This window comes from Emydura macquarii, unplaced genomic scaffold, assembly GCF_026122565.2.
Source record: "Emydura macquarii macquarii isolate MOO-44397 ecotype Brisbane River unplaced genomic scaffold, CSIRO-AGI_Emac_v2 contig_2681, whole genome shotgun sequence".
NCBI classification, from domain to species: Eukaryota; Metazoa; Chordata; order Testudines; family Chelidae; genus Emydura; species Emydura macquarii.
This window is the reverse complement of record NW_027132818.1, coordinates 1919062-1942530: the sequence shown is the minus strand read 5'-3', so window position 1 is coordinate 1942530 and position 23469 is coordinate 1919062. Positions and strand designations below refer to the sequence as shown.

General features: G+C 40.2%; 1 protein-coding gene across 2 annotated transcripts; it reads right to left on the bottom strand.

The window, feature by feature from the left end:
• Window positions 1-587: 587 nt before the first annotated feature.
• TMEM50B (transmembrane protein 50B) lies at window positions 588-23220 on the bottom strand. Of its 2 annotated transcripts, XM_067565588.1 has the most exons (7): window positions 23072-23219; window positions 15160-15315; window positions 13904-14016; window positions 12866-12933; window positions 5728-5820; window positions 4576-4633; window positions 588-2353 (listed from the first exon to the last, which is right to left on the bottom strand). In XM_067565588.1, the coding sequence occupies exons 2-7, from the start codon at window positions 15256-15258 to the stop codon at window positions 2308-2310; spliced, it is 477 nt and encodes a 158-aa protein (XP_067421689.1). In that variant the 5' UTR covers window positions 15259-15315; window positions 23072-23219; the 3' UTR covers window positions 588-2307. The 2 variants fall into 2 exon arrangements, with proteins under 2 accessions (XP_067421689.1, XP_067421690.1); XM_067565589.1 differs by lacking the exon at window positions 5728-5820 and having other exon boundaries at window positions 23072-23220.
• Window positions 23221-23469: the final 249 nt, after the last annotated feature.

The following is a 23469-nucleotide window of genomic DNA, read 5'->3' as shown; positions in this document are numbered from 1 at the left end:
GGAGTTGGAAACAGCCACACAAGGCTGGCTTCTGTCTGGGAAATGGGGGTGGAATGCATCTCTGTCTCTTGAAAGGAGGCCTCTCCACCACTGGTGCTCCTTCTGTCTTCAAAACTCTATTTGCTGCCTTGAGGTAGTAGCAACCACAGCTAAAAGCTCAGGTTCTGACCTAGGCCAAACAGAGCCAGGGTAAAGGTTTTTAAAGGATATGGGGAGGGTACTATGGAGGCAACATTCCCTTCTGTGCCTTCCTAGCTAGGAGGCCTACAGAATACCACTTAAAACACAGAAGTGGACATAACCACACTTTCTTGCAGCTGAAATAAAATTGAGAATTTAAAAGGATACCATACAAAAGCATTAATAAGCTAGATATTTTCACTTAAGAAATCACAATCTGTAGCCACAGGCTTATGGAGAACTTCAGTTCTGGCATGCTTGAAGCTAAGAGGTCTGGAAAATAACTTGTTTTAATACTGACTGACTTATGCAAAGTAACTTTTTTCCCCATCATGAAAGAGATACTAAAATTGTTTTAAATGTATAGGGTGATCACGTGTCAATTTTGTAATATCACTCCAATGATATTAACCTCAAGGAGTCTTTATTGTATTCAGTGAAATTATAATTGAGCAAACATAAGCTATGTACAATTCACACAGTTTAACACCATCAAATGTAAGATTCAGAATGAACTTGCTCAGTTTGATGGACAAATCAGGTTGGAAGTAACAGCCAAGGCAAGGCACGGGCACAACTCTCAGCTACAACAGTTGCTTCATATTATGTCCACTGGAAAGATCCGCAGAAAGGAGTTAGTAATTTGATTTCTTCCCACCTAACAGGAAAATTAGTTGCCATACACATGGAACATTTTTCACGCTGTCAAATTTATGTTAATACTGTTTGTGAAGCAAGCTTGTGGCACATGATACTATAAAAGTCTCACGAGACAAGGTAGTCTCAAGTTATGCTAAATGCTCTAGATGTAGGTAGAACTGATAATGTCAGACTTGTAATCAAAATTGTAGATCATATACAAGATCACCCAACATAGATATAAAAACATCTGGATTCCCCTTTTTGTTTTCTGCAATTAGAACACACTAGACTCCCCTAATAATGGAAGCATTTCAATTCAGTTCTCTAACTAAGTGCCCATTAGCTCTAAGAAATATACATGTGTACTGGGGAAACAACCCCTCAATTTGAAAGTTCAGCAAAAACTCAGCCCAAGGGCACCCCTCAGAAATTGCTATCTTACTATAAGTATAGTCGTGATATATTTTTCCCCAATATCCCTCTATTTAAATAGAAAAAAAAGCAGTTTTCATAAAAGAGAAAAATGGTAATTTCTCCACCTATTTTATCAAAAGAAAAGTTTCATTATTATAACTTTAAAATGTTAATGTCTTTCATATACTCTTCACACTCATGTTTCAGATTAATTTATTTTTTCTTGAATGTAATGGTAAATAGAGCTAATGGTAATAAGTTACTGAACACTAGATATGAGTTTAATTTTACAAGCATCATGCTGTCATTAAAGTGTATTTGTGCTATAGTAATGATAATAAGGATTGAAAATAAAATGTGATTTGTCATTCATATTGTCCCCTTTACTAGAGGGACTTGTTAAAAGGTCTTCACCTTTCAAAAATAGTTCAAAAGCTCTTCTGTATTGACTTTTTCATATCTTTATATAAAATTCTTCTTAAAATCTCACTTAGCCCAGGATCTAATCAAGATTTTTTCCTCTTATGCTACTTCTAAGTTTAGCTGAGACACCTTGAAGGGCTCACTTCTGCTTCGAGGTATCAAACTGGGCATTGCTGCATAGCTTGTAAAATCAGCTACATCCCCAGTGCATAAAAGTAATAGTTGATTTTACAAGGTATGGGTTTGATCCTGCAAACTCTTACTTGCTTGAGTAGGTCAACTGAAGCTTGTCACATGTGTGAGGGTTTACAGGATCAGAGCCTACATGGTGATGCAAATTCATGTATCAGCAGAAATAAGGCTGAAGACTTCAGAAATAAAAATATTTAACATTTGCTTTCTAAAATATATACACACACAGCCATATAATATGTACATATTCACAAATCCCTTCTATGAAAAAGGGAACTAATTATATAAACTGTCAAAGCATTTTTGAAAATCTCAGTTCATTCAATTCAGAGAGCAAAAAAATTAACAAAAGTTTTAATGCAACTTTGAGTATTTGGCAAACTGTAAAAACAAACAAAGATGGCTAGATTCAGACTACAGTATAAAGGGCCTGGAATTGATGCTAACTTTGATATATTATCCCCATAACTCTTCCGTTCTTCCAAATTTGTAGATCAGGGTACTGTAAAGAAAATAGAAGTTTACATGTAATGTGGAAAAAGGTCACTTATCATACGAACAGAGGATACTTTGAACTAAAGTTCTGCACTTAAAATTGTGGATGAAAGGAACTAAATGTAAAATAGTAATTCCTTAGCTACAGTCCACTTAGACTCCATCTGCTAATCTTAGCTCAGTCCACTTCAATATCTTTAATTTGCAAATCTTTTACATATTTAATTGAAAAAATGAGATCTGTATTAAACAATAACTCAGACTCAGAGGCTATACATCCAAGAGTTCCGAGGGAGTTTAAATATGAAGTGACTGAACTAACAAAAATATGCAATATCTTTTTTTTTTTTTTTAAATAACTCCTGTTCTGAGGATTGGAGGGTAGTAAATGCTGTACCAAATTTTTGAAAAAATTCTAGGGGTGATCCAGAGAGTTCTAGACCAGTAGACCTCACATCTGTAGCTGGTAAACTGCTTGAAAATTAAAAAACGGAACAAGACACGTGAAAGATCAGAATACGACAGCACAGTTTCTGTAAAGAAAAATAATGCCTCACCAATCTCTGAACACATCAGTAGAGAAGCTATAAAGGAGAACTGGCTGACAATATATTTAGATGTCCAAATATACTTTTACAAGGTGCCTGCACAAGAGGCTGCTAAAAGAAGCTAAATGTTCATGGCTCAAACCTGACTAGGAGAGAGAAAACAGAGTAGGGGAAAAATAAATGAGTTTTCAACATGACAAAAAATATATAGGCTGAAGATTCTGTACTCGGTCCCATGTTATTCAACTTTTATTGAAAGAGGGGTGAGCAGTGACGAAGATAAAGTTATTTAGGTTAGTCAGGACCTTCAAAAAGACCTAAACACATTAGATGAATGGGCAATATGAGGGGAAATGAAATTCAATGTTGATAAATGTAATGCATATTGAAGGGAAAAAATTAAACTAATACTCTTGATAGGGCTCTAAATTAACTAACAACTCAGGCAAGGGACTTGAGTGTCACTGTAGACAGCTTAATGAGCAGCTGCAGTCAAAAAAAGCAAACAAAATGTTAGGTTGTATAAGGAATAGGATGGAGAATAATACAATTACTATTATGCCTTTACATAATATCAATGGTGTGGTACTGGTCATCCTATCTCAAAAAGATTATTGCAGAATTCGAGAGGTTCAGAAAGAGGCAATGAAAATGATCAAGGGCCTGGAAAAAAAAACTCATGAAAAGGCTGGGATTGTTTATCTTAGAAATGAGATGAACATGGTCTAGAGAGGGTAGATCAGGAACTTAACAGTAGTCTAAAACAAGTATAAAGGGGCTTTCAATGAAATTAAAAGGTAAGAAATTCAGAACTGATAAAAATTTCTCACACAATATATAATTAGACTGTGGAACTCTGCCACAGGAAGGCATTGAGGCCAAGAAATTAGCAAGATTCAAAAAGGAATTAGACCTACTGAGATCAACAATATCCAGACTTATCATAATTAATGATGCATTTTTAAAAGGGATATTAAACCCCAGGCTTCAGGGTTTAAGACTAACTATCAATTAGAGATCTAATGTGGGGCAGATTACCCCCCACATCTACCTATTGTGGGGTTCTCACACCTTCATCTGAAGTTTCTGGTACTGGCCACTGTTGGAGAGAGGATTCTGGACTTGAGTGGTCCAGAGTCAGTAATCAGTTACAGCTAGGGCAGCCCTAGGGTTGCAAGACTGTTGAAGTAGAGAGAGATGTGAGACCTCATACTGGCTTTCATAACCTGCCTACTTGAGTACAGGAGGATTTGGCATGTAAATCCCACCTTAGAGATGCTTTTCATTAACAAAGGTGTCAGAAGGATTGCACCAGCTAGAATGTGAAAAGGTTTTAAAAAAATTAGGATAGGCCTCCACATTTCATTTTTCAAATATGGAAGGGGTAAGGTTGGGCCACTGGACAAGGGATGGGCCAGGGTGAATGGTGGCAGGTAGATGCTGACAGAATAAGAGCCTACACTAACATCAACAAGAGTGGCTGGGTGCTCAACCTTCTTGAAAATCACACCACTTAGTGCGGTGCTTATGGATGTAGGAGCCCCACTTGAGTAAAACAGAAACGGACTTTAGTTTGGAATGAGAATGTGTGGGTTATCTGCTTTATAACATGACTAGTGGTAGAATAAGATACATTCCAGCAATGGTTTGATATATTTAGGCACAAGAGAAAATAACTTACCTAAAAAATATCAATGCATTTTGAAAAAACACAGCTAATCCGGGATACACATTCGTGTCTACAAAATAGAAATGCAAGGTATAAAGTTATTTCACAAGTTTAGAGCTTCATATTGGAAAAAGGTACTGCATTTGAGACTATTCATAGTGTCATCATCTTAACACAAACCAAGCGTACATTGCTGAGAAAGGGAATGCACTGTGGAAAACAGCCCTGCGCTATCTCACAGAGGTGTTGAGAGAATAAATACATTAAAGACAGTGAAGCACTCAGGTGCTATGGTAATGAAACTACATAAGTACCTAAGATAGATAGCAACTGTCACTGTTCACTTCTAGTACTTACACAAGTGATTGTAAATTAGAACATAGCCACTGCAAAGCAATATGCTACATGGATGACCATGTAAGAATTGAACATAATAAGGTCCCAACAAATACATGGAAATGTTCAAATTCTTACAAAAGCAATATAAAAATCTGTAGTTAGAACCACAAAAGATTCTATGCCTTATTCTGTTCTGGGTTTCCCACCTCCTAGCTGGTAGAGAAAGTCATATTCATATGCAAAATATAAACATCAGTCAGTGCACCTCAATAAGGACCATAAGCATATTAGTTTTAAAAAAAATGGTTAACAGAGTTTCACACAACCATTAGAGATGGAGACTTCACTATAATATTTTAAAAGTAACTATTGGTTTTGTGTGCTTAAAAAAAGAGACATTCCACATTACACAGGGATAGAGAGTTTTGCTAGCAGATATAGTGATTAAAATCCAAGTAACAAGGTACTTTAGATTACATAGCAGTAGTGTGTGTGTGTGTGTGTATATATATATATATATAGTTTCTTCAAAATAAGTCACTACACTCTGTACAGAAAGAGTTGAGAATTTCATTTACAGTTTCCCTTAATCTGAGCAACACTGTGGCTCCTTTCTTTATTCACTAGCTCTCTATATTCTGAACTTGCAAAACTCTCAACAACATTGATAGAAGATGTACATGTGTAACGGAGGTAGAATTTGTCACTGAGATCAACAGTACAAACTGGAGCAAGTCATTTTGCATTGTATCTGTAGACATCTTTGCTGCCACTTTGGAACTGTCCCCTCCTCTCCAGTAAAAGGAAATGAGGAAGGAGCCTTACTTTGCGTAACATATGCTCCGAAAAGGATCCACATTGAAGCAATAAGTGAACCGAACATCAACATGAAACCAATAAAGAGCCAGATGCGCGCACCTGCAAGAAATATTTGTAAAGCATTTTTTAAAAATATCTTCTAATTAGTAGGAGATAATGTATCATAAACCTGAGTGGCCCAGATCATCCCATCCTGAATAAAGCCTGCTAGAGGAGGCTCTGGGAGAAGAAATCTCCACCAGGCTACCCTTGCAGAGTTTCTGTCACATCATCCCACCAGGGAGAAGTAAGGCAGGATTTGCCTCCCCCACAGCAACAGAGTCTGCCACCAAATCTGGGGGATCCTGCACGTATTCACAGAAGTCCAGGGCCATCTGGGGACAGGCCCTGTGCCTCCACTATGGCTCTGGCCTCAACAGCAATCCCCATCTCCTAGCAGCGCATCTCCAGGTGGAGCAATGTTGCCAGAGACTCTATTCAGCCACTGCAGCCCATGGAACTCCTGAGGTGGGAGAGAAATTTCAACAGAAAAGATAGCAGAACCCCTAGCTGTATCATCTTTTTCAGGGGGCTCAGGTGAACCTTTCTGGCCACAGCCCCGAGCCCACTCAGCCTCCACCCACTCTCCACCCTATGGGGACCCCAGACACAGAACATCATCTGCAGGTTCTGAAAGAGGGAGAAGAGCGCCTTGTGGAAGTATGAGAAGGAATAGCTATCTGCAAAGGATCTCCTCCATGCACAGATCTAGAGGTACAATCCAGGCCAATATGAATAATAAGTGGGTACACGGGCAAATAGAGGGGGCTGGATAGGTTTTAAAAAACCTTGTCATATGTAAAAAAATGCAGAGAAATGTGTACAAAGTGAAATTAAAATCTGTACACAGTAGCCTCCCTGTAGATGGTATGGAGGGGCAGCAGCCATTCTTCCAACCCACAGGCTGGAGTAAGATGCAGAGTAGGAGTACCGCAGTCCCAGCAATCCATCCCAAGTTGTGGATAGGGATTTCATTCCCTCAATGCTCATGCAGGATGCACAGATAAATCAAGTTACTTAAGCTATATACATTTCCTGAATTTCATCTTTAGTAGGAAGTCTGGAATTCATGTTTGAAGGCTCATAAATGGCCAAAAAATTATTTTTCAGGAATTTAGAAGCAAGGAACATGAGAGGGTTACTCACCTTGTGCAGTAACGGATGTTCTTTGAGATGTGTGTCCCTGTGGGTGCTCCACTCCAGGTATTGGCACATCTTTGCGTCCTTGATCTGAGATTTTATCAGCAGTGCCCGTCTGGGTCATGCATGCACCGTCCCATCTCGCAGTGCCGTTCGAGCCCTTTTCAACATGCACGACCCGACTCCCTCTGTTCCTTCTCTACCAAAGAGCCGTAACACTCAACTCCAGAGCAGATGGGAGGAGGGTGGGTAGTGGAGCGTCCACATCTCGAAGAACGTCAGTTATTGCACAAGGTGAGTAACCCTCTCTTCTTCTTTGAGTAGTGTCCCTGTGGGTGCTCCACTCCAGGTGACTCTTGAGCACTGCCCTCAACTGGTGAAGGGAACTTCGCAGTTGTTAGGTTGAATGGAGGAGAGTACTGAAAGTCCAATTACTGTATCATGTCTTGATGCCTGATCAATTGTGTAATGTTTTATGAAAGTGTGGGTCAAAGCTCAGATAGTTGCTTTGCAAGAAGACTGCGGATGTAGAAATTGATCTAGTTGAATGTGTCCTGACAGTTTGGGGTGGTGTTACTCCTGACTGTGCAGCATGTGCAGATGCAAGTGGAAATCCACTTTAATAGCCTTTGGGTGGATATGGCGTTGCCTTTGGAACGTTCTGTAATTAACATGAAAAGTTTGGGAGATTACGTAAAGGGTTTTGTTCTTTCTAGGTAAAATGCAATGGCTTGTCTGACATCCAACATATGGAAGGCTGATCCCTTGTATTAACATGGGGTTTCAGATAAAACGTAGGTAAATGAATGCTTAGGTTAAGATGGAATGCTGATGTCACTTTGGGGAGGAATTTCTGATGAGGTCATAGCGTTACCTTATCTTTATGAAATATTGTGTAAGGTGGGTGGGCCATAAAAGCTCAGAGCTCACTTGTGTGTTGTGCCGATGTAATTGCTACTAGAAATGATACCTTCATTGACATGTGCAATAACGAACAAGCTGCTAAGGGCTCAAAGGATGGCTTGATGATGGTCCTTAGTACTATATTGAGGTCCCAAGGAATTGTGGTCAGACCTATGTCTGGGTACACATTTTGTATATCAGTCATGAAACATTTCACAATTGGGAGTGCAAAGATTGTGGCATCATCTAGGAGATCATGGAAGGTGATAATAACTGCTAGGTGTACTTTGATAATCCTGCTCTTTTTATTTCCAGGAGATAGTCCAGTAGAATGAGGATAGGCGCCACCATTGCGTTGATTTGTCTTTGTTGACACCATAAGGAGAATCTACGCCATTTCTGAAGGTATGTTTCCCTAGTGGCAGGTTTTCTGCTATTCAGTAAAATATGCCTCAGTGGTTCTGAGCATTCTAGTTGTTTGTCAGAACTGGTTAGAAACCATACTGTTAGATGTAATTTCTTCAGATGCAGATGGAGGATGTGTCCTTTGTCCTGGGAGAGGAGATCCTCGAATCGTGGGAGAGAGATTGGTGCGCAAGTCGACATTTGTGTCAGGTAAGTAAACCATGTTTGCCTGGACCATGCTGGTGCTATCGTTATCACCTTCACTTTGCCTTTGCGTATTTTGTGTATGGTTTTGGATATCATGGGGATGGGTGGGAATGCATAATAAAGGAAATCTGTATTCTAATTGATAAGGAATGTGTCTCCCATCAATCCTCTGCCCAGATCTGCTCTTGAGCAGAAGTAACAGCACTTGCAGTTCATTGTTGTCGCAAATAGATCGATTGTGGGGTAATCCTATTGTTGAAATATGTTTTCCAGGACTTTGTTGTTTAATTCCCACTTGTGATTGTTGCTGAACTGTCTGCTCAGATTGTCTGCAATGGTGTTCTGAATACCAGGTGAGTATACCACTGATATGTGGATATTGTGGCATATGCACCAATTCCATAGCCTTATCGCTTCTGAACATAGGAAGTTGGATCTTGCCCCTCCTTGCCAATTGATGTAACACACATGCAATATTGTCCATAATTATTTTTACAGTTTTCCCTGCTATGAGAGGTAGGAAATGTAGACAGGCATTGAGGACAGCATGTAATTCCAGCAGATTTATATGCAGTTTCCTTTCCTGTGTTGACCGTTTTCCTTGAACGATGTGTTCTTTTAGGTGCGCTCCCCATTCAATTAGTGATGCATCCATAGTGATCAGGAGGGAGGGTGTTTTCCTTATGAACAGAATCCCTGTTAGAAGGTTGTTGGGCTGTGTAACGATTTTAACGATTGCTTGATTTTTTTTTTTTTTGGCATCACCACAGTTTTGTATAACAATTGCCTGTGTGGTTTGTAAACTGTCACATTGTAGTACAAATGTGGTGGCTGCCATGTGACCCAGCATTTGGAGGCAAGTGTGTACGTTCAAGGTCGGGCTGTTTTCTATTACAGACTCCAGGTTCACAATGGTGTTGAATCTGGTTCTTGGTAGGAACACCCTGGCAGTGAGAGAATCCAGGTGTGCGCCTATAAACTCTAGTTGTTGCACAGGCTGTAGGGTGGATTTCTTGTCCTTGATCATCAGTCCTAGCGTATGAAATAATGTCCTTGTCGTGTGAATTGCTTGAACCGCCCTCATGTACGTGTGCCCTTATCAGGCAATTGTCCAGATAGGGGAATATGGTAATCCATAGTCTGTGAAGGCAGGAGGCTACAATGGCAAGTATCTTAGCCAAAGATAAAACAGTAAAACGGCCGAAGGGTAACAACATGTACTGATAGTGGTTGTTGCCTAGTGTGAATCTTAGAAACCTTCTGTGAGCTGGGTGAATAGTAATGTGGAAATATGCATCCTGAAGGTCAAGGGCTGCAAACCAGTCCCTCTGTTCCAGTGCCAGTAATATGGTAGCCAGAGTGACTATCCTGAATTTCTGTACCCTTATAAACATGTTCAGTTTTTTTAAGTCCAAAATGGGTCTCCAACCTCCGGTCTTCTTTGGGTGAGGAAATAATGGGAATAGAAGTCTCTGCTTCTGTGCTGGTAGGGAACATGCTCTATGGCACCTATTCAGAGTAAATATTCTATCTCCTGTTGCAAAAGGTGCTCATGAGATGGGTCCCCTGAAGAGGGACAGGGAAGGGGTTTGGATTGTAGGTATGGAGGTAAAAGAGATAGTATACCCTGAACGGATAATTTCTAGTACCCATTTGTCTGTTATGCTTGCCCAGTGTTGGTAAAAGGGGCGTAGGCGCTGTTTGAAGAAGATGGTGGACCTTATGGACTCTGGCTGTGGCAGGCAGGGATGGTCATACAGACCCTCAACCAAATCCTCACAATTGTTGTTTAGAAGGGGCAGCCTGAAATGTTGATGGTTGTTGGTTTGTCTGCTGGCAGCGTTGGGGCCTTTGTCTGGAGCATGGTTGCTCATACCATCTGTTTTGTGGGTAGTGTAGGTACCAAGTATATAACTCTAGATATCAAAAGTTCTCCTTCTTGTTGTGGATGTGTAGATTACAAGCATGCGGAGCGTAGCCATAGAGTCGTTCATGGTACGCATGACTTCATTGTTCTTATCTGCGAAGAACTTCGCTTTATCGAAAGGAAGATCCTCGATTGTCGCCTGCAGTTGTTTAGAAAAGGCCACGGAGTGAAGCCATGATGCCCTACACATGACAACGGTAGTTGCAACTGTTCTAGCTGCGGTGTCCACATCGTCGAGGGAAGCATGCAATGCAGTTCTTGCAACTAACTGTCCTCCTTTTATGAGAGACTGACACTTGTTTTCTGTCCTCAGGGATGCATTCAATAAACTCAAATATCTTTCATTATTGTCATGGTTATAAGTTGACAACAACGCGGCATAATTTGCTACCCTCAATTGTAGGGTAGCTGACATGTAGACTTTCCTGCCAATAAATCTAGTCTCTTGTCCTCTTTGTCATGTGGTGGTGATCCGTTATATTGTTTGTTCCTCTGTTTAGCAGCTTCTATGACCAGTGAGTTAAGAGCTGGGTGGGTGAAGAGGAACTTAGTATCTTTAGCAGGGACATAATAATTTTTATCAGCCCTTTTGCAAGTAGGAGGAATGGTGGCAGGCATTTGCCAGATGTTATTGGCTGACTCCATCAGGGCATCATCTAGGGGAAGGGCGATTTTAGAAGAAGCTGAGGTCTGCAGTATTCTCAGTTTATGTTGTGAAGCTGCCACCTCCTAGAGTGGAATATCCAAGCTGTCAGCTACCCTCTTAAACAATTCCTGGAACTGCTTAAAATCATCTGCAGTTGTAGGAGGTGGGGGAACTATGGCCTCATCTGGTGAAGATGAGTTGTGTGCAGATGGAATTCTCTTGCTCTGCTATCTCCTCCTGTTCTTCTGTAGGACCAGTTGTTTCGGGTCCTGTTGGAGGTGATCTATAGGGTGGCCTGTCCCTGTATCTCTGGGAGGTTAATGATCTGCTGTGCGATGTCGAATAAGTAGATCAGGTATCCCATCCAGGCCAATGCATATGATATGGGACTGGTGGAGCAAACCATGGAGGTCCAAGCCATGGGTATGATGAACGTCTAGAATGTGGACAGTATTTGGTTGGGTGCCCCCAGGTGATGGTTGTTGGAAAAAGTAGCCTGTTCACATTCATACTCCTCATCACTGGAGAAAGAGATGGGAGAAATGGGTTTCTCCTGACTGAATTGCACTGGGGAGGTGTCCGTCCCGTATAGTGGTGATAGTTGGGAGGATGCTAAGAATTCTTCCTCCTTCTCGTGATGCCTGTGCTTTTCAGTATGCTTTAGTGGGGCCAGCATCATCAGCTCCATTGTTAGTGTCAGTGCCGCAGTCTGTTCCATGACATTACTTGGTGCAGACATATCTGTTGGCGCCATCGTCACTGTTGATGTTCTTGGTGCTGTTGGTGTCTCAGACGCTATCAGTGCCATAGGCACTATGGGTATAATCCGTGCCGATGTCATGGACACAGTATGTGCCGGTGCTGTGCCACCTGTTGGTGCCAAGGTCTGTGTCGGTGCTGATGTGATGGTTACCGCCATTTTGTGGACCATTACTTTCGATGGTACCATCTCAGATTGGATTTGTTTTATTTTATCTCTCAGCTCTTTAGTAGAGCAGTGAGAGTCCTTCCTTGTTGTAGAGATCAGTGTACCGGAGGAACCTAGAGCCTCTTTGGTACCAAATTCCTTTGTCCACTCCTGATGACCTCCTTCTCTTACTCTGCTCCACTGCAGGTGGAGTAGAGTGCCTTTTTCTAGTCTTGTCATGCAAATAGCTGTTACTCTGACCAGGGTCTGAGGCAAGTCTCAGAGTCCTCTCTATAAGTATTAGCTTCAGGCAGAGGTCCCTGTCATGCGTCCACTGCAAGAACTTAAAATCTAGAGCCAGGCATTTCTGGGAGATATGCCCTTTGCCTAGGCATCTGATGTACTTCAAGAGCCCGTCCAAAGCCAGCATAGCGTCCCTGCATGACGCATACCATTTGAAGCCAGGAGAGCCCAGCATGATATTTTTTATTAACTATGAGGTAAGTCGGAGGGAAAATTTTTTTTCTTCTCTCTATCTCTCTCACTCTCTCTCTCTCTCAAAAAAAAAAAAAAAAAAAGAGGGAAGGATTGAGGTAAACTCCTCTAAACTACAGGTAAACTGACTAACTAGAATGGGGAAAACAGACAACTATTTCTGAAGCGGGCTGCGAAGAATTGCTGAGGGCTCCGTCTCAGACCACGGATGGTTGAGAAAGAACTGAGGGGGTTGAGTCGTGCATGCCAAAAAGGGCACCAATGGTGCTGCAAGACAGGGACGGAGCATGCGCGACCGGACAGGCACTGCTGACAAAATCTCTGGTCAAGGACGCGCCAATACTTGGAGTGGAGCACCCACAGGGACACTACTCGAAGAAGAATTTTGTAAATTCTATGAGGTTGTGATGAAATTCATTACAAAACATAGTTGTTTTAATTGTCTCTTTTAATGCCAATTAAATAAACCATTTACCTGTTCTTCCAAGACATCCGTCGCTGTAGCTATCTCCTCTCACCTGTGCATTTGATACAGCATTTATCCTGGGACAAAAAGCAAACTCAAATACATAAGTTTATAAGTTTAAAGCTTAACTAGAAAAACCATTTAAAAATTATGATTGTTATAAATAAAATTAAAGTTTTTAGAGATGTGAAAATTATTTTGAGAAAGTTACTTGGCAAGTTGTTCCCTTCCAGCCACAGAGTTGGTAAGCTCTTTGTTTAGACCAGATCCTGCAACTGGATCCACAAGGGCAGATTCCTACACCCACACAGAGCTTCAGTGAAGTCCATGGTATACTCTCAGGTGCAGGGGTCTGCTCCCAGGCAACAAGGGTCTGTGCCTTGTTTAACTGCCTCCTTTTTTAAAAAAATAATTGAAATATCTCTAAATATTCCTGGTTTAAGTTAAATGCATTTTTTTCAAGTTAAAGCCATAGGTTTGTGGAATGATTGTAATGAAGACACTAGCAACTACTCATACTACTAATGGCCTAAATTAATCTCTGATGCAACCCTAAAAAACACTTGGTCTTCCAAATAGGTTTTAGACCCAGAAAAGGAGCTGCAGGAGTAATTAGTTACACCAGGGACTAATTTGGCCTAATGTGCTTCAGGTTAATATAAATTATTGGGTAATATATCAGAGGTTTTGGTCCAGGAATCTGAGCATTATTATAAGGAACCATCTTTTCCTTTTATAACAACGCCAAGATGTATACCATTTTAAAAGATAAAATGTAAAAGCAGCAGAGAGAAGAAATGTATCTTGACTAGAGAGAGAAAAGCCAAATAACCATGTAACTATGCACGAGCAAAGGAAGCAGAGACCAAGAATGTTGCCTTCTTTTGTGTTACATGAATGAAGTACCAGTGAATTAGCTAAAAATATGCTGATAGTTCAAATTTAGAATATATAAAAGCTCATTAAATTTTCCTCTGTAAAATTATGCAACTATGCATTTACAGGAAGTATCTTTTTAAATAGAGACTTATCTTTATACATACTTACATGAAAAAAGCTAATGTGGAAAACACTCCACAGGTGTGGAATGCATGGTTCATTTGTTCTGGTTTAGGATAAACTACTGCAGCATCTATCATTATCCACCAGCCTGTGAAAAACTAGAGAAACAATGAGACCATCACACAGTATTATGAAGCTGGAGGGGTGTGAAGATAAACAAAGAATACATGCTGAGAGTTTAACACTTCATGCATATTGCTAAATTAATTTCTTCTTTTCATAAGTAAACTCTTAAAACAATAAACTTTGTGGGCATGTATGTTCTGTAATTCAATTAAATTTTAAAAAATGTACTGCTGACATTTTCAATGCAGCTTTTGGGATTTAGCCATTAATCTTCTGTTAACATTAAAGAAAAATGTATGGCTAGATTACCTTCATTGCCTTAAAAAGTTGAACCTATGTTCCCAATATATGCATGATATAGCCAGGTAAAATATAAGTGCTGTAACATACCTTGTTATGTCAGACACACACCTATCACTTAGGGAGTCCTAGTCATGGACCCTTTGTACTAGGCGCTGTACTAACACAGAACAAATAATATGGCCCCTACCCCAAGAAGCTTACAATGTTACATATAAGACAAAAGACACCAGATGGAGACAAACCGGCTGACCAACGGGGAAGTACAAGGAAACAATATTGGTCAGTATGATCTCAGTGTTCTCAGCAGCAGCCATTGTCAAGTTTTTTGTAGGCCTCACAGCAAAGGAGAGTTTTAAGTACAGATTTGAAGGAGGATGAGTTAGTTTTGCAGATGTTTATAGGGAGCTTCTCCCAAGTGTAAGGAGCAACATGGGAGAAAGCATCAAGATGCTTGTTTGAAAATTGAACAAGTAGGTAATGGCACCAACATGGATCAATCGGAGGCAGGAGTCTACCTTTTGATACTAAATTAAATTTGATAGGTAGGATGGAGATAGGACCATGAAGATCTTTGAAAGTGAATACATACCTTCCAACAATTTAACACTTTTTAAAAGAGAAACAATACTGGAAAAAGAAAAAGTATCGAAACATCAAACTCAAACAATGTATACATCCAGGTGAACTACAAAGGTTTTGCTAAGCAATAAACTTGCAAAATATGAAGAAATATATTGGTTTAAGAGCGCACTTAGCACTGCGGTTTAACAATTTGATTTAGGAACATTTTATTTTTAAAGATTAATGAATTAATAATGCAACATTAACCAAGATGACAAATCTGGATTAATTTGTCTAGTCTGAATACTTACCAATACACCTGCAACCACTGAAGCAACTGCATTTCTTCTTTCACTCCAGTCAATACACTCACACTCTGGCCATCGGAAATTGTCTAGGAATCCTGCCATTTCTCTAATGGTTCTTTATCTGTACCCTTGCATGAATTTTTCATTAACTGTTGAATCCTAAGTAATTTAACAAAACAGCCAGATAATTTAAGAATGTCATGAATTCTCTTACAAAAAATAAATATTTGACAAATTTGTTAAAAGGACAGCATCCGTTTAAAAAAGCATTTTTTTTCAAATCAAATTTGGGCTAAATTTTTGGTTTTGTAAGAACGAGCTTTCACAAAACTAAGTCTAACAGTAATATAGTCACAATTTTAAAAAAAATCTAAAACCTACAATCCAAACAATGAAGTGTTATGCTAGGACAAGAACCAAAAAGTGATTAGAAATGGAACACTCCATTTTCATTGTCCAAGCTGAGAGAAACGCATAAATAAAAAAAGCAAGCAAAACAGCATAAGCGGTAAAAAGTAAATACTATTTTTAACCCGAGAGTGTCACTTTAAAGCCACAACCATCTTTCAGCCACTATTTGTAATTAAAAAGAGAATATCACACACATGCAAGGAGATTTAAGAAGTTCTGGTAAATGCATAATAATTGGCCTTTAGATCAGAGCATCTATTAAGTTAAATTCCTGATATCAGTTGTATTCAGGGACTAAGGATGTTTGGGGAGTAATGCTCTCATACCACAGAGAGAAGAGAATAAGCGTGTTGATTCAGCTAAGGAATAGTGTTAACAAGATTTGAAGGGTGTCTTATTTAGTCCTTCCTGATCAAGGAGGTAGGTGCAGCACCGCAGAATCTTAAAAGTCAGAAAACTAAAGCAGGGTAATAAAAGAAAAAGCTATAAATAACTGTAAATTGAAAGTGAAATAGGTGGGCCTCAAATGTTTTGAAGGCTGACCTGTAACTATAAAAGTTTCTGAACTACTATATTATTGTCCATAGTCTATTACATTTTAATCTTTATAATATATCCTCTATTTGCATATTCCTTACATTTGATATTATACAGGCTTGTATACCTGATTTTAGCTTTTCCCCCTTTAGTGTTAAGAGTTCAAATATTTACAAGACTTACATATCATTATTAGCAACTCACAACAAGCATTCCTGACATCTAATTGTTTTAATATTGTAATTAATACATTTCCCTATTTTATACAGAATAATCTACAGATATCATGTAACTGTACATTATGATTAACAATTAACTATCTTAATCAAAGTACAGACTGCTGTGGAGGTTTTTAAATTCCATTGTTATCAAGAAAAAACCCACTGAAGGTCAAAGGAAACTTAAATCAAATACTCAGTATAAGCCTACATACGAGTAAAGGACGTTTTTTGTAGATTAGATATATACAGAAGGAACAGGCAATTCTGAATCTAGCACTATAATTTCACCAATGGTTGTAGTGACATCTTAAGCTTGAGTATCTCCCATCGACTTCCTAAATTCTAATTAGCTCAGCATCTCCGCTAGGCTGCACCGACAGGAAATGCCTTCCCGTCGACGCAGCGTTAATCTTTTTCCGGGTGGATTTACTCAGTCGACTTCCTGATTGATTGAGCGGATCTCCACTGCCACTCAATCGATCCCACAAAATCGATCCGGCAGCACCAACAGTGCTGCCATCAGTGTATACATACCCTAATTCCTTGACCACTACATGTGCAAGTATGTTATCCTTTCACCATAATCCCTCCACCACAGTGCCACCCAAGTAGCAAAAATATGATGGATCTTAACTGGAGTCAAATGCCATCTATATAGTAATTTATAAAAAAAATTATTTATGAGCTATATAAATTGAATAAGTATATTCACTTTACAAAATAGAGACCCACTCATCCAAATCTTTGACTAATGCCTCTCCCATTTTTTCATCTGGGTTGTTTTCTTAATATCTTTTTCAATCAAAATTGTATATATATCTTAGAAATTTACACCTTTTGTTCCATCTTTCTCCTAGGTCAATTCCACAAATGTGGTTAAAGATCTAGATAGAGTCATCTCATAGCCAGGTTTCACGATAAAATGACTGGTAAATACTGAAAATACCAGATCTTTATATCATTTATATTATTACATACCTCTTGGTATGTAATCAGAACCCAAAAACAGCAGTCTGAATTGAGTAATCTCAGATCTTACCCACAATGGAATAGCCACTTTGATATTTCCTAGAGATAAATTCCTAATTATTAATTAAAATAGCTAAGGGAGAGGGTCTTGGTAACAGGAATTTAGAAAATGTGTCCAAAGCTGCTAATGTGGTCTGGATGAGTGAGTGACTTTTTATTTATGGTGACCTAAATTTCTTTTTAACAATTATTTAACAATTATTGTGAATAGCTATATTTGAGCTCCAGCCTCGATAGAATTTTATCCAGTGTTTGGATGGTCTATTGTTAACAAAACTCATCACATCTTTTAATTGTGATGCAAATAAATAATAAACCACATTAGAGAAAGCTACACCAACCACACTTTATAAGATTGTACAGAGTTTTAAAATTCAACCAATGCAAATTGACTTTTTCCACCACATAACAGATTTGACATTATTTGAATTGTATTAGCTGATGGATGTAAATGATCATCTTTTTAGAATCATGACTAGATGATATTAGTAAAACTTCAGATTTTGAATATATAGATATCTGAATTCTCCCTCAGTTGCTCTGATTACTAAGACACCAGCCACTCTCCTTGAGGTGAGAGTGATGTGTAAAGAACCATTACCTAACTATTACTGGATCTTTGTAAAGCCCATAAGTCTCTGAAATACTGGGAACTGAACCTTTTCTATATAAATACTTGGCAAAATCTGCAGTGTAAATTCATATAATTTGTAACACATCTCAACTAACAGCATGATGTGCTAAAATTACAAATATATTGTGCTACTGCACAAACATAGGATGGAAGGAAGAACTTCAGGCTGATCCAGCAGGCACATAGGGAAAGGATTGCAACATTAGTAACTCACATACATTCACTTTCTAACAAGATCATCTTTAGGGGAGGACTAAGTATTATGGCATAAATGGGTAGGACAAAGCCACAGACAACTGAAAGCATCACTGAGCGGTTGTGTTTAAGAAGCAAACAATAGCATAGTGAGGCAATGCAGAGATTGCAATATATTTAGCAATTTGCAATATATTTAGTGATCTAAACCTTTATGCTATATTTGCCCAGAAACAGTATGCAAGAGCATACCAGAATAATTATTTTTCACCAAACAAGAATGAGAATCAATACATACTAATTGTAGGATCCACACAACTGTTGGTAACACAGTACATAAGATTAAAGGCAGAGTTATGTGACAGTTAATAATTCCCCCCCAACCCCCAAGTTTTGCCCACACTCCAACAGATAAAGTTAAATCTATACTCTTCTCTCCCTGCCAGATTTGCTTCATTTTCTTTGAGATTTATCTGTGTTAATATGTTTATAGATTTTAGACGGTCTGTGGTATGACATTCATATTTATGATGCAAAAATGTCTTTGTCAGTAACATTTTGCATTTATAATACAGCTCTCCTGCTACAATCTTTCACCTGCTTAAATTTGAAAGCTAGGAAATAATACAATCATTACTTAAATTAAAGTTCAGCAAAGGTTTGTAGTGCATGATCCAACATCTTTCAAGTACTGTTAATGCCTAATAAATGCCAGGTTTGCCAGATGGCAGACTTTTAAATTCATTCTGACATTGAGATTACCTTAAATGGGTTTCGTGTAACTGGTTTGCATATAAATATTTTTCTATTTTCCACCGCAGTAATGGCAGCTATTATTAGACAGAGCATGAAAATTTACCAGACATCTGCTTGTCAGAGGAGTAAGCCTACCTGCTATAGGTCAGTACTAAAGATGAACCCACTAGTAAGCTCCATAATTATTGCTCTGGTAAAAAGCACAAGTTACCTTCAGCTGCTGAAAAGTAGGGTACTGAGATTCTTACCAAGATTTTGGCACCAGATCCTACTCCTAACTCGCTTGTTAATGGGTTCATCCCCTTGTATACCCATCTGACAGCTGGAAGAGAGAAGGTTCATCTTCATCCCAACTCTAGAGCCTCCTGGCAACCACACCAGTGTCTGCTACTGTAGTCTTTTCCCAATCAACTGGTTACTACAAAAGTTGGGTCACCACAACGGTACTCCTCATCCAGCTTTCCTAACCCATCCTCATAAATATTCCAGTGCCTGCCTCTATTGTGCCTCAGGTCCTGGTGAAGCAGCAGGAGAGAAATTGACATGATTGAAAACTGGGCATTGTGAAACTGACGATATCATCAGTGAACTGACTACACTCATTAGTTTCAAATTTATTTTCTCAAAGATATTGGGGAATATTTAGGAAATAGACTCAAATATTCTCTGTACTTTATTATCTATACATAATTGCAAAACTAATCATTCTGACCATATTTTCTATTTGACAATTATTGAAAGTGTAAAATAAGTAGTGAAGTTCTAATCAGGTCACATTTACTTTAGAATGCTGGGAGTTCATGAAAATTAAGCACTCTCTTTACCAAGAGGTGAAGGCTAGAAGCAAAGCAATCAGCCACTAGCCACAGCCAGTCATTTTCTTCAGACAAAACTACTTTCTCAAAGGTAATTTATTAATTTTTAAGAAGAGTTCTAAAAACAAGAGAAAAGAGCTACATGATATTTTCTTCCTGATACCAATATTACTCAAGCATTTCAGGGAAAAAGATTATTATTGATATTTTGCTAAAATGGATATTTTAAGGCAAATAGCATACAGTGTAGCATCCAAACAAAATTCTTCCTTTAGAGACATATATGTCAGGAGTTCTCAGTATGACTTAGAACAACATTCAATTTATCCAATTTATTAATTGATCTGCCTCGCACTAAAAAGGTATCAAAATTAATCTCTGTTCTGGTTTGCTAAGAGGTCATCCTCTCATTAAAAGGATGCCTGCTAGATTTTCAGATGAATACAACATCCAATTCTAATAATTTATGTATGGTTAAATCATTTTTTCCCCATTAAAAATTGTCTTTAGTTAAAAGGGCAACATGAAATACAAAAATTCTCTTTCCTAGGACTTAGGTGGGAAATGTAGTCTGTACTTTTCCTATCCCATTAGGAAAATTTGTAACTGTGCAGATTTGTAATTTCAAAACAACACGGCGTCATTAACCCTAGTAAAACCTGTCAGAACTCAAGCAATTTGGTGGGGACAGAAATATGTATATACAGTGTACACTTGCAAAAAAAGATGCTCAACTCTTTGAATGTTGAAAAATTTAAGTACCAAATTAGGGATGTCTGGCTCACTTGGGAAATCTGAAAGCTCAGAGAAAACTTCTCTCAACATTTTACTTACTATCCACAGACATCAGATTCAATTTTCAATCATATCATGGGCAAAATAGTGAAATCAGGGAAGCTATTGCCTCCTTGCCTTTGCAAAGCAATCTGCTGCCAATGCATATTATTTTCTTTATTTTAGAGTGCATTCCTGATACCCAGTACTGGCTCTGAAACATGTGTTTTGTCTGAAACTGACCTTCCAGGCTAGAGGGATAGTGCAGCACTTAACATGAGCAGACCTAATAAGAGTGCCAGTAGTAGCATTTTTCTACAATAAGAGCTCATAATGGACAATGCAATTTTCTTGCTTCTCCTGAATTAGAACATAAATATGAAGAAGAAATAAGGAATGAATAATAATTTGCAAATGAACACAAAGTAAAGCAAGATTATTTATACAGGGGTCTACTTTGGAGACCTGCTCTGACTTTGGTGTGAATATAACTCTGGGTGCCCTGATCCATAGCTCAGAACTTCAATGATACAGATGAGCTCCTTCTGCAGTCCATTTTTCTAACATAATTTGCGCATGGAAGGTACCTAGAATTCTGCAAGAAAGAAGCCTCAAACTTTCCCATGACAATGATATTTATGGGACTTCAACTATAGAGCTTCACTTAAAGTTAAAAATAATTTTTTAAAAACATTTCCTTAGTTGTTTATGTATCACCATAGATGTATATGCTACTATATAGCTGTTTGCCTAATAACATCCTAGATTATTAATAATAACTAGCTCTTATATAAAGTTTTGAAAACAAAGTGCTAAACCATCCTCAATATTTCAAGGAGGGAAGCAAACATTATTCCTGCCATTTGACAGATGAAGAAACTAAGGCTATGTCTACACTACAGACCTTACAGCCACACAGCTATACCGCTGCAGCTGCGCCACTGTAAGGTCTCCTGTATAGTCACTCTATGCAACTATAATTAAGCCACCTACTAACGTCTGTACAATGTAAATCCAGGATGCTTGGTCTCTGGACCATGAAGCACTTTCTGGTGTGTCTGCAGAGTGCTAGCTCTCCTCATTTTCAGATGAGAAAGAACGGACAGGAAGGGGAGAAGAAATGAAAAGCAAAACTTCTTTCAAAAGGACAAAACGTCACTGTAGAGATAGTGAAAAATACATACTTATTTTATAAAAGAGTTTGAGAATCCCTGAACAAGTTCCTTATCATCTCTTATTTTACATGCTGTTTCACTTTCAGGTTCTCATCCATAATGCTACAAGATATGGGTTGCAAACATTGCAGGGGAAAGTTTACATTCAAACCAAAAACTAACTAAAATTAAGAACGAAAAAATGAAAATAAGCTAATTTTAGGTTTTCTAAGAGTTAAAAAAAATAAACCTCACACAATTTAAATTTGGGTGACTAAACTGCTAAACAGCAAGTCCTCTTGAAAGACCTTTGGACAATTTACTCCTGAAGTAATTTGCAGCCCCAGAAAAACATGCCCTGTAGCAGGAGCATTCCTGCAGACCACTATTAAATTCTGAGCGGGAGGGGGTGGGGGGATGGGTGAAGTAGGGCTGAATCACATACGGATATAAGAACAACCCTGCAAAGTTATTGCTACAGGTGTCTTTGCTCCCGGGAGCCTCAATAGGGGCAGCAGTAAAGATACGCAGCGATAAAAACCCATAAAATGACAACGTAAGGCCTTTCCCCTTGCAGAACCCCAAAGTCAAGTCCAAACACAGGCCTCCAGGCTGCTTTAGCTCGGACCATCCCAGAACTCGTGTACAGCACCCAAACCCCATTTTACAGGTGGGGACACGGAAGTGACGAGAGGAGACGTGCCAGGCCCCTATAAACACCGGCAGGCCAGCGAAGAGCAGGGAACAGAGCCGAGGGTCTCTCCCGAGTCCCGCCCCAGCACCAGAGGTCCCGGGGTCGGGCTGTCAGAACGGGGGCAGCACGAGTCCCTAGGATGCAACGGGAGTGGTACTGGCCTGATGCTCACAGGCCAGACCGGCCGGAAGGAAGCCCAGCGCCAACCGCAACTTGCGCGGCCTGGGAGCGGGGGTGCAACGCGGGGGGTGGGGGGGGAGAAGAGGCAACTCCCCCAGCACTGGGAGCTGGGGGGGGGGCGCGGAGAGGGCAGCCCCGCCTCTGTGTAGGGAACGAGGGGAACGTTCCACCCGCCTCAGCCTCGCGCGCGGAGGGCCGTTGGCAGTTACATGGGACTCTGGTGGAGCGCGCGGGGTCTCACGTCGGACTGGCAGGTGGAGCGGGCGGGCGGGCGGTTTGAAACGGGCGAAGAGAGGGGGAGCTCTCTCGGGAACAGCTCCCACCCCCGGCGGGAGGAGGCGGGGCGCAGCCGGGAAACTGCTCTCTCAGCCTCCCCTCGCAAGGAGCTCGCTCGCTCGCCTCTTCTTCAGCCGCCCAGTGCGCGAGCAGGGCAGGCCCCCTCCCCGCGCCACCCGCGCGCTGGGTTCCTCCTGGGGGAAACAAGCAAGCACCGCCCCGCCCCGCCCCGCACCTACCCCGGCCCGTAGTGTCCTCCTGAGTGAGAGCGATTTTTTCTCTTCCTTCCTGCTGCCAGTGGCACAGCCCGACCAGAAGGGGAACTGGGGGAAGCGAGGAAAGTGACAGGCGCCTCTGCCAATCAGCAGCCGCAGCGAGGCGTCACAACGGGCTGGGCGGGGAGGAAGGAGGCACTCTATGGTTATTGGTTAAAGGGTTGCACGGGCCGGGCGTGAGGCTGGAGCCCAGCCCAATCCAAACCCCACCCTGACTGGGGACTCGAGAACCCCAAGAGCAGCCCCGCCCCTCCCCCCAGGGCCGCCTCATCATCACAGGAGGGGGGGGGGGGAGACCCTGGGTCACTCACTGTCCTCATTCTCTCCCCCTCCCCCGGCTGCACGAGGCAGCAGCAGCGCCC

Coding starts and splice junctions, on each gene's coding strand:
- TMEM50B (XM_067565588.1), bottom strand. CDS start 15,258: ATGGCAGGATTCCTAGACAATTTCCGATGGCCAGAGTGTGAGTGTATT. Junction 14,017..15,159: donor CAGTGGTTGCAGGTGTATTG/GTAAGTATTCAG, acceptor TTGTTTCTCTAG/TTTTTCACAGGCTGGTGGAT. Junction 4,634..5,727: donor CGGAGCATATGTTACGCAAA/GTAAGGCTCCTT, acceptor TCTATTTTGTAG/ACACGAATGTGTATCCCGGA.